The sequence below is a fragment of the Rhagoletis zephyria genome, unplaced genomic scaffold (assembly GCF_001687245.7).
Source record: "Rhagoletis zephyria isolate East Lansing unplaced genomic scaffold, Rhagoletis_zephyria_1.1 Rzeph_scaffold_01586, whole genome shotgun sequence".
In the NCBI taxonomy this organism is placed as follows: Eukaryota; Metazoa; Arthropoda; class Insecta; order Diptera; family Tephritidae; genus Rhagoletis; species Rhagoletis zephyria.
In genome coordinates this window covers 23966-35401 of record NW_016158670.1, presented here as the reverse complement: position 1 = coordinate 35401, position 11436 = coordinate 23966, and the positions used below count along the sequence as shown (strand labels likewise).

The following is an 11436-nucleotide window of genomic DNA, read 5'->3' as shown; positions in this document are numbered from 1 at the left end:
TATAAACACACTCTAGTTATGAAATTATAGAAAACTCCCTAAAGTAGTAACTAAGCAATACGAAGTTTAAAACTTTTTAGTCACGGGTTGGACATGCTAAACCGTAGTGATTTTATCCTATTATATAATTTAAATGCCTATTTTTCTTCAATGCCATATTGCTTCTTCGGGGCGCAGAAAGATCGAGACATTTATTCCCCCCTTCAAAAAAATAATAACTTTGTGAATACTTGATTTTGCAGAGCCTTCTATATTAAAATATGTTGTCGTATTCAACTACTTTTCTAATGTTGAAGTTTTGAGTGTATTTACAGTGTAATAAAATAATATAACTAAATTTTTTTTCGAAAAAACGTTAATTTCAGGTATTGAGCATTGAATCATCAAGCATTCCATGTTCAATAAGCTACTCTAAAATTGGACACAAAGTTTCACTTACTCATGGAATACCCCAGAAGCAAGAAATTTTAAATTTTTTTGTAAATATTTTGAGTTTTATTTTCGAAAATTCTTTGACTTTTTTTCAAAAATTGCAAGTGCAGAAGAACCTGTATGAATTCGGGGTACAACTGGCGCAACCTCGCAAAGAAGAGAGGCAATCGTCAAAGTTTTTGGGTCTGGGCCTAAACGGACGAACAGTTGATACAAATAAGTACAGGACTTTGGAGGGTGTCATGTTCTAGGTTCTGGATAGATGAGATTTTCGTTCTCTGAGGAGTATAAGTCTACGACTGCTTATTCGCCGTTTAAAATCTCCAGAGTTGCCTTTTACCTTGTGACATGCGCCACTGGGCTGGAAACTAAGTGTTCCCCCAATTTCTTGGAAGCTCTGCCGTATAGCCCTTGGGTAGACGACAGAAAGGCTGACTATCCGATATGAAAGGCTGCCAATCCGATGAGGGAAACCCCTAAATAGTTTTAAAATTATATCCTAGGTTATTTAAGGATGAACAGTGTATCATACTTGATTCCAATAAACGAATGTTTGACGATTAAACGTTTTCTACGAGCTTGATCGAGCTTTTCCTCAAATTCAGCATTTTTACTCCACCTCCGAAGTATTTTTTTTTGCTGTTGATGGGACCAGAAATTGAAACACGGACCTCCGTGCGGCAATAAGCACATTTAAGCACTCGGCTACGGCGGCAAGAGCACTACTCGAATCCGAAATAAGCCCGAAAATATGCAATGAAGTATTCAAAAATTAAAAAAATACAAAACGTGAATTTTTCACTGATTTTTAGTTGTTTTACTTTTGATATAAAAAACTTTGAACTTCTTTTGCTTTCCTCTTTTTTTAATAAAAGCTATCTTTACTGTTAATAGTTTTATTGTAATTTTTAGTCATGACTTCATACCAACATAAGCATTTTCACTGTATGAAAACTATGCAAAATAAAACCAGTTTATCTGGATTTTTCTTAATTTCAAATTCGGGAACTTTTTTCAAATTTCAATTTTGCGAATAACTCGAAAACCGGTTTCGGAAAGGCGAATAATCGAATACCCTAGTGCTTACCCAATGTAACGCCAGAGCTTAGTTGTCTGACTTAAAGAATTCCTTGAAGCTACCGGATAGGTTATTCTCCCTTCTGAATGTATTTATTTACTACTATTATTGTTAGTAGTAGATTACGACAACCGTAATGCCGGATTTCCACTAGACATTAACGCACCCATTATTCATCATTTCAATGCCTAGTGGAAATTCGGCATTAGATATTCAATCAAGGAATATGAAACAGGTAATAGCATTAGAGCACAAATAACATTTACGTGTACTTTCTTTTTGCTTGTGGTATTTAAAGTTTGAAAAAACGAAATATAAAAAAATTAAAAAAAAATATTGAAATAAAAAAGTTGTGCAACTTTCTTTCTTGGTGATTTTTTTTTGCTCCCAGAAAATGTATCCATTCTTTTAAGGACCAATAATCAGCGTTTGTACTTTTGAGTAAAGCGAACGTTGCAAAATATGGTTTTTAATCGCTACTTTTTATGAACAAAGGTTTGCATCAAAATACATTTTTCCAATTAATTTTTTGCGGAAAAATTATAATATACAATATTTGACATTTTAGAGGGCAAATAATTTGGAAAAATCAGAACAGTTGATCTAATATTACTACCTATCAATATGCCTTGTATTGAACCAAAAAAATATATTTTTTAAAATTCTAAATGTAGAATTTTCTCTATAATTTGTTAGCCTAGCACTGTATTTTTTGTACCAAGCATTCCCGAAATTATTATTATGCCTACTTTAAACCACGCAAAGTTAGGAGTTTAAAGATGTGGCACCGAATAAACTTAACACGCAAATTATGAAGTCCTCGAAGAAAAAAATCTTTCAGATTAAAGTTTGTAAGAAGTGTAGGTTTTCTTAGAAAAATTAAACTTATAAAATGACAGTTCCATATACTATATCAGCACTTATGCATTTCCTTCAATATATATAGCTAACCAGTAGGCCGTAGAACCAACGCAGTATGTAATAAGCGACAATCGCACGTAGAATGTTGTAGACCAAGCGTTTACTAAAGTGGAATACAAAAATTTATGTATGTGAGAAAAATATTTCAATTATAATATTTATACAGTAGTGTTCAGAAAAAAGTACCACTGCATATACTGGTGGCAGAATATATTTCTTTGGATTGCTTAATGTTATTTTTTTTTAATAAAAGTATATGCAAGAGAATTACTGGGCTATAAAACTGTATACCAAAAAATCTTCTAAAGTTCTGAATAAAAGCATTGAAATTTTGGTGAAAATTTGTTGAGCTTGTATAACTTCTGTACACGATTTAAAATGTGGATTTATATGGTGTTTGTTGTATTAGACATTAAATCAACCGAAGTAAAATATTCTGCCACCACTAATGCAGTGGTAACTTTTATCTGAACAGTACTGTATAGTAGTAGACTATCCACACATACATGCGTAAGCGCTTCTGTGCAATTGGAATAGTTTTTGGTTCTTCATTTAGTAAATATTCACGTATGGAGAAAATCATGGTTGTACAAATGTCAATCAATCCTTCATCGGTTTTGGCACGTGACACATCTTGTATCAGATCGAATTCGGTGCTGTAATCAGTTTGAAAAGTTTTATATTGCTTACAAAATATTTTTTTTTTTTTAAGTTTGCATAGCTCGCAAGACTAACCCTTCTGTAGCCGCAATCAAATCATCTTCATGAGACATACCCGGACTATCGTAGGTATTAAAGAGGAAGGGTTTCATTACCTCCAGTGAGATGTAGGCTTTACGTACAATGCCCATAAGTATTGGTTTACGCCCGGAGAGCTTTATTAGGCCATCCGCCAACATGGCAGGCAATATCTGCTTAGTAAACACCTGTAGAGATTTGAAAATCAAATATGTCTTCATAGTAGTCGCTAAAAATTGCCTACACCTGAATTTCAAAACTTACAATAAATTTATATACGAAACGATTGTCTGTGTAGTGGCAACCGGGCAGCATAAAGTTCTTTTCGAAAGCCGCCTTATACCACAGACCGTTCTCCATTACGTGACACATTTGATAGAAGGTGTGAAATGAGTGTTGCGATGACGATGACATATAAACAGGTGCATCCTTAATTGCTCTGAAAGAGAGAATATCGAGACTTACTACTATCTTTTAGTATTTTTTTTTTGTTTTAACGTTCTTACTTTCGCTCACTATACTCATTGGCAGCGCGGTAGGCGTAGTACATCATTGTTTTAATGCCAACATCTTGCGGGGTGATATCGAATCGCAAAGTGTATGACATGAAGACTGTTTTTAAAATACCAGCACCGACCAGCACAAAAAGTCCTATAGCACCCATCATGGTGGGTGGAAAACCGGGTATGGGATCGGTGAGAGCTTGAAGAACTGCAAAAAAAATTGCATGGAAAGTAGCAGAGGTCATATAAAGAACTTTCTCAAAGAACCGGTACTGTAATTAAAAAAAAAAATAGTCCTGTCTTACATTTAGTACTAGGGACAGTATGGGAATTCTGATTAGTAATTCGAGAGTGAATTAGATGGAAACTGAAGTAGATAGAAGAATAAGTAGACAGAAGCTGCTACCTGCGACCATTATGTCTAGCGTCTCGATAGTTTTCCTTGTCGGGCGCTAGATGGTAGAAAACAAATCTGACCGCGCTTGTCCTTGAAGAAATAATTGCAAACCAAATTTGAATAACTTTGTAAAATTTTGGTTCAAAGTCTCGTTTTAGACTTAGGGGCAGCGTGAGCTTAAATAGCTAAGGAACTTGAAACTCCAATATTTTTGGAGCCTTCGGCATAGCTAGACTGTACAAATTAAACTCGTCTTTTTTCCCTTGTTGGAAGGAGGCACCGTAGAACTTCTACACTGATGGATAAAGCTTGCCGCCAGAGAGGTAGATAATTGCTATGACATCCAATCGCCAATCAGACCGTTGGACTCGCTGTTTTGGTTCATCGTTCGGTTGCGCTTGAGTATTTTGTCTGAATTCTGCAGACTTATATACATATATGGGTAGCAAGTCACGGTGATATTTCAGGAAACTGCCAAGCAGATAAACTAGGCAGGAAAGGTACCATCGAGTCGGTCTCGCCGAAAAGAGATAGTGGGAGAACTTTTGAACAGTATATATGCTGTTTGCAAGGTCTTCCTAGAGCAGCGGAGATGGGCACGGAATCTGTTTAAGCTTACAAAGCCCCACCTCTCAATTCTGCCGTACATTTATAGGGGCATTCCAATTGAAATTCACGCTGTGAGACTAAATATCACATTAGACCCTCGCTGTCGCAGCTGTTCGGAGGACGGCGGGGTTAAATCATCTCAACACTTCTTTTAAACTGGCCAGTTTTTGCAAAGCAGCACCTTAACTGCACTTAACCTAAGATCTTAGAGCAGAATAGTGGGACTGGTTTTTCCCTGCGCTGAGTTCTCAAAGAACAATTTGTTCGCTTCTTGCCTAGATCGTTTGTAACGTAGTTCCTCGGAAGTAAGCTCATCTATAAATAGTCCGTCTGCAATCTTTATATAGCTGGTGCTATGTGATTATAAGGGTTTCATGCCAGCTCAGAATATATCGTAACTTTTTAGCCAAATTTTTCTTCTGTTATTGCCAATAATTCAGCTACAAAATACAACAGTGATCAGTAGTGAGATTATGACAATCGCTACGCTAAATTTTCGTCGCCGAAATTCTCAAATGAATAGAAGTGCGGCCTAAAATTATACAACATGAAAAATAAGCGGTAGCGATTTTCAGAATCCTACTGCAGGTATGCATAGGTTGAGTTTTTCTGAGTGTTCAATCCCACTGCCTACTCTCCATTGTGAATCTAGTAGCGAGGGTTGACAGAAACAGAGCAGACTAATGAAATGGTGTGGTTTATCCGTCGAAGATCAACCGGGATACTGTTCAGAATCCTTGTTAGATCAAATACTATATGATTGCTCCATTGGCATATAACGTCCAATCCATGTAGTTGCCTTGCAACTGGCTTTCAGTTTCATGGGAGCAGAAGACTTGGCCTCCGTAACGGACGAATATTTCTGATGAAAACATAGGAAAGGGGATAGTGTATTAATAGTGAAGGCTATATTTAATGTGACAAGATCATCAGTCTACTATTAGAAATGTCTCTTAGTACATGAATCAAATCCTCAAATATACGTACTGATACTGGTGGACAGTCCTTTTGAGCACTCGAGGATTAAGTCAGTAGAATTTTAGTTTTGTTGGCTCCACATACATACATACATATGTATGTACACAAGTTTTATTTATCACGAGCATTAGTTAATTAAATGTAACACTTGAAGGTCAACCTTTGCCTTAGTTCTCACTAACGCATTACCCACATCGACGAATAAGTGTATGTATGTAGCATATGAACGTATGTATGTATGCATGAAATTATTTTTGCAAATGCTAATTCTTTACCTATAGATGGTCTGTATATAGCAACTGGTATTCGATTCCGAAAGTCATTGACTACGCTCTCAGCAAGGTTTTTAGTGAATGTGTAGGTGTTCGGGAAGCCGATAATTAATCTGAAATGGAAAAAATACATACGTGTGGATATCATAAGTGATCCAAAAAAACAATACACAAACATAATTGCATATTTATTGTATGGATAAGTGAAGCGTAAGCATCACTGTGCCATCTCAACGTCCCGCTTTGCTGGATTTCCTAACTTGGGAAAAACAGAAGCAAATGAGGCAAAGATGGCCAATTGTGGCCATTAAAATACGGAGCATTTTTTATGGCGATTAAGAAATTTTTATGGTTAGAATTTTTTTTTTCTTATGCGTAATTTTATATGAATTTTTTGTTTTTCTTGAGAGCTGCAGATATAAAGTCCTTTACATTGTAATGTTTTTATCATGCATCCTACATATTAGTAATAGGGGTATTCATCTAAAGTCCCAAACTGCCGATAAACGTGATAAAATTATGAATTTGTATGGAATTTATAATTTTATCACGTTTATCGGCAGTTTATCACGTTGTATGAGTACCCATATTATAAATGTGAAAGTTAGTGAGAGAGTGAGCGTTTGATTATGTTTGTTGCTCTCTCACGCTAAACCGGCTGGACGTATTTAAATAAAATAAAACATACAGATAGATTATAGCCCGGATTATTTAAAGGATGGTTGCTTCCTTTTTGAAAGTTAAAATCAATTAATTAATAAGGTAAAAAAAATATTACATCAACGCAGACGTCAAACGAAAAAAGTTCAAATACGATTTATTTCGAAAATATATTTTAAGGGGATTGCCACCTGTTCAAAAGGTTAAAATCAGTTTAACTAACAATATATCTATATATTTGATGATACAATGATCGGCTCTAAACCAGATTATCGAAATCGGTTGACGTGGTCCAAAGTTATGCGGTAACATACTTAAAAAAAAATAAAATAAAAAAAAAATATAAAAAAAAATAAAAAAAAAATATTCCTACGAACTGATAACCTCCTCCTTTTTTGGAAGTCGGTTAAAAAGGGGCAGAATTGTTCTCTTCATCGAATTGCTCGGCGAGCAGCGATTATTGTAGAAGTAAGACTTAAGGAAACCGGTGCATGGAACATTGCATTACCAATACCAACATTCTAAAAGCCTCAATTTGTTCCCATTTCTTTTTTTTTAAATTTCATTACTCACTTTCTTGTCAGGATATCCAAATACTCCCGTTCGCTATTATCCTTCAACATTTCCAAACACATTTTCCAATCAAGTGGTGATTCATAAATCTGAAAATTTTAGAATTTCATAATTGCAGTTTAACAGAATCTACTACTGCTGGCTTTACCTTCGGCTCTACTCGCTTCAAATACGGATTACTATAAAAAGTGGAGACGTGCATGAAAATCTTTAAATTCTTCAGCTTTTCAGCAAACAGCAATGCCTCCAAAGTGCCACCCACATTTAGCTTCAAGGCCACCCGCAATGGTTCGTCGAAGCGTACAGTTGCGGCACAGTGAAAGACAATCGAAACATTCTCCATTAGAGCGGTATGCTCTGGTGAAATGGCCAAATTTGGCAATGCTGCATCGCCCGGAATGGGCACCAGCCGATCGAGCATGTGTGGCTTGGTGGCGCGTAATACTTTGAACACCTAATAGGAATTTTCGTTTTTTTAATATCTTTTTTTTCAAGTATTTTATACATATAAATATGTAGTGTATATATGTATGTAAGTATTTGACGTAGATTCCGCACCTTTGCCTTCTTTAACTTCTCCATACGCTGTTCGATGGTGAAATTTTTCTTTGTACGCAGCAGCACATAGACTTTACGCACATTACATGAGCGTAGCAGCTTTTCAATCAGCGCTTTGCCAACGGCGCCTATTTCCATAAAGAAACGCACACAAAAATTTGTAAATGTTTTTCTGATTAACTGCACACTCGCTTCGCTGCTACTCACCTGAGCCGCCCGTTACGAAAACTTCAGTATCTGCATAGAATGCGTGTATCATTTTGTAAGCGTTTTTGGTGTTCTAATAAACTGAAAATGAAAATCCTTTAAACTAATTTTGAAACTTGTTGCAGGGTGCGCGCGTCCTTTTTGCTTTCGACTGCTCGCAACCGCGTACGTTGAAGTCTACTCTGCTACTATGTGTTAATTCTGGAATAATATAATTGTCCAACCCCGGTTCATACGTTCAATGAGCGTTCCAAACAATTTGCATTTTGCTTTTAAATTAATACTTAAATCCAAAATAATCCACAACACTTTTGATGGTGTGATTTGCTTATTTTTTGGCTGTACATTTGCTGTATCGCACGCATGTATTTTCAATTGATTTCGTTTTATGAGACAAGTATTAGAAATTTTCGGGTATTACATATTTACATAAAACTAAAATGAGCATAAATTAGCAACAAAAATAATACCAAAAATGCGAGTGCGCACGCACACCTATGTAGGTAGATGTTTTAATACAACAACATGTTCCACAAAGTCCGAAGGCATTAGTGGACTCAAAATTTGCATAAAAGTGGAGTATGTATAGTATGCATGCGGTATAGATTAGGGTGACCCTTATTTATTCGGCCCTATCGCGAATTTCATATGAACAAATATTCCCAAAATGTATAAAGGAAAGCAAAACCAATATTTTCCAATTATAGAAGCGATTTATTTACATGGAGTAGGCGATAGGGCTGATTGTTTAAATTCTCGGTCTAATCGGCTAGAAAAATGAGATTTGCATTAGACTGAAATTTATGATTTTTTATTGTATTTCCCCACTTTATTTCCACACAAATTAATTACTTTAGCCTAAATATTGTAAATCCCAGAAAGAAATTTCTTTCTCCGCATCTGTCGTGTTTGTTCTGAAACCACTAGAATGTTTCGGCAAATGCGACAGCCTCTCCAGGAAGGCAGCTCTTCAAAGAAAAAGATCCGCTGAAATATGATGCGCGTACTTTGGAGTGCCGGCTATTGAAGTGGAATCCCTTATTGGATTCAATCTCTGTCCCGTTCTTCATACCTCTACAATCCTCATTATTCGGACTCCAAATCTGGCGATAATATGGCTAATACGCCATCTAACGCGATCGGTTTGGATAGGAGCAGCACTCGCAGCTCTTCGTGCGACGATCATTGTAAATATGATGTAGTCAATAATCCAAGTCTCCCCGCGCGTATTTCCGCTTCCTTAGGTATTTCCAAAAACAATACTATGCCTCGACACGCCGAACACATATCGAGCTAGTCGCTACCGACCAAAGGGCTTTGTCAGCACAGCGCGATGCCTTAGAGTTGCATGAAATTTTCCTGAAATTCAAAACTTTCCCAACAGCCTCGTACACGAATATAATATTTTCAAATGGTCAGCGACGATGTCCAGGAAGGCCAACAGAGGAACTAAATACTCTCCGTTGTAGTGGGTACTTGTGATCTACAAGATCTTGGTCAAGAAGAAAGACAAGTATTACATATAACTGTTTATGCTGCGTATCTAACCATTAACATCTCTGCTGGATATCTTAAATCGATAAGTGAAATGGCCGAAGGGCCATTGAGAGATATTCACAATGGGACAAGAGAAGTGAGACTAAAAGTAAATCCAAACTGCAAATACGATCCCACAATATTCAGATTTACTCTTAAAAAATAAAACTAAAAACTTTTAGTCGATTAATGATCTATGGAATGTACAAGTCTGGTAGGAGCCTACAAGATCAGGAAATGCTTGGTAGGACCAAATATTTTTTATGATCCCCTTATACGCAAATTAATTTCTTCCTTTTATTTGAGCATGACATACATAATTTTGTACCAGAACTGATATGAGTAAGAGACTGCTTAGTTACGATTTAAGATAAAAATGGGTCGCCAGATGAAATTCGAACCACTGCGCTCTCGTTTTATGGTAAATTCTGTGTCTGCATTCCATTGTGTTCTTACATAAATTTTTCAGCGAGAACTAATTAGTTTCCGATTCTACCTGTCAATAGTTCTAAAGGTAATCCGAATCTACTCTAAGGTCCTGAGTCTCTCAATAAAGAGGATGAAGACAAAATCCCTATTTTTAATTTTTCTTTCAGAAATTACATCCGATTATGCCGAAATCATTCAATTAATAGGAGTTTTAAAAAGAAAATTTGCTTCAAAATGTCTCCTAATGTGGAGAATTATAAAAAAGGTCTCCAAACGACTTTTTATGAAATTTCAGCGAGAAACTAGTATTCCAAAATGTCTCCAAAAATGGGGACTTTTACAAAAAAAATTTCTAAATGGTTTAACTTTTAGTAAGAATATAAGGTTATTTTAAGATATTTCCAAGACTTCAGAGTTCCAAAAAAAAGCATCCAACCAATATAAGTGTTTAACAAATTAGTGAAAAAACCATTTGTCTCACTAAAAATGTTATACATTCGCACATTAAGCTTCTTATTAATGTATTTTTTACATTTTCACACCAACAACCCCACTTATCTTCACTTAACTAACCTCTGCATTTCCCACATTTAGGAAGTAATGAGATGTTGCGGCTGTATGACCTGCTCCAAGGAGACTCACGACACCTTTGTCGAAATGATGAATTTCTCGCTGCTAAAGGATGTCGTCTTCATCGTATTTGCCCTCTCGAACTTCTTCACCAGCATCGGTTTCAATGTACCTTACATTTATATAGTCTCGCAAGCGGAAACATTGCAGCTCGGCAGCGAGCAATCCAGCTACCTGATTGCCATAATTGGTGGGGCCAACACAATTGGCCGAATAGTACTTGGCTATTTGGCCGACAAGCCATGGGTAAATCGTTTGTGGGTTTACAATGTCTGTTTGACGCTGTGTGGCGTGTGTAAGTGCACTAACCGTAACAAAAACAAAAATAATGTTATAAAAATGTTTGTTCTAACTAAAAAAACAAAAAATATATATATTTTAAATTTATTCGCTCTCTATTTTAGCAACCGCTATGGCACCGCTTTGCACTGGCTTTTATTCGCTAGCTGGTTATTGTGCGGCCTTCGGTTTCACCATCGGCGCTTATGTCGGCTTGACTTCAGTGATTCTAGTCGATCTGCTTGGCTTGGAGAAACTGACGAATGCTTTTGGTCTGTTGCTGCTCTTCCAGGGTGTAGCCTCATTTATTGGACCACCAATTGGCGGTGGGTGAATATATTTTTTTTTTTGGTTTATCTTTTTTTTTTAAGGCAACATTATTTATGAGCACGTTTTTACTTCGCTCTCTCCCTCTCTTCCCATAGGTTGGCTATATGATGTAACCGATTCGTATGGCCCCGCCTTCCTCATGGCAGGCATTACGATTGCTATTAGTGGTATTATGCTCTTCGGTATTCCGCCACTTCAACGACATATCGAGGCGAAGACCAAAAAACAACAGCAAGCGACTGCGCAGACGTTATCGCTAAGTTAGTGTCATGTCTTGGCAACATGTACTGGTACATAGGCCAAGTG

General features: G+C 36.5%; 2 protein-coding genes across 5 annotated transcripts in view; one reads left to right on the top strand and one right to left on the bottom strand.

Annotated features, from left to right (window-relative positions):
• The window catches only part of LOC108364535 (monocarboxylate transporter 12-B-like), a 19675-nt gene extending 8239 nt beyond the window's left edge, over positions 1 to 11436 (top strand). For all 4 annotated transcript variants that reach the window (XM_017618249.1, XM_017618248.1, XM_017618250.1 and 1 more), the window contains 3 exons: positions 10486 to 10816; positions 10926 to 11126; positions 11226 to 11436. In XM_017618249.1, coding sequence (XP_017473738.1) covers positions 10486 to 10816; positions 10926 to 11126; positions 11226 to 11395 — 702 coding nt within the window. In that variant the 3' untranslated portion in view covers positions 11396 to 11436. The remainder of the gene's footprint in view (positions 1 to 10485; positions 10817 to 10925; positions 11127 to 11225) is intronic.
• On the bottom strand, positions 2065 to 8346 carry LOC108364536 (fatty acyl-CoA reductase 1-like). The gene is made up of 10 exons (XM_017618251.1): positions 7927 to 8346; positions 7720 to 7847; positions 7310 to 7615; positions 7162 to 7250; positions 5932 to 6041; positions 3676 to 3880; positions 3434 to 3608; positions 3167 to 3357; positions 2938 to 3087; positions 2065 to 2534 (listed from the first exon to the last, which is right to left on the bottom strand). The coding sequence occupies exons 1-10, from the start codon at positions 7976 to 7978 to the stop codon at positions 2444 to 2446; spliced, it is 1497 nt and encodes a 498-aa protein (XP_017473740.1). The 5' UTR covers positions 7979 to 8346; the 3' UTR covers positions 2065 to 2443.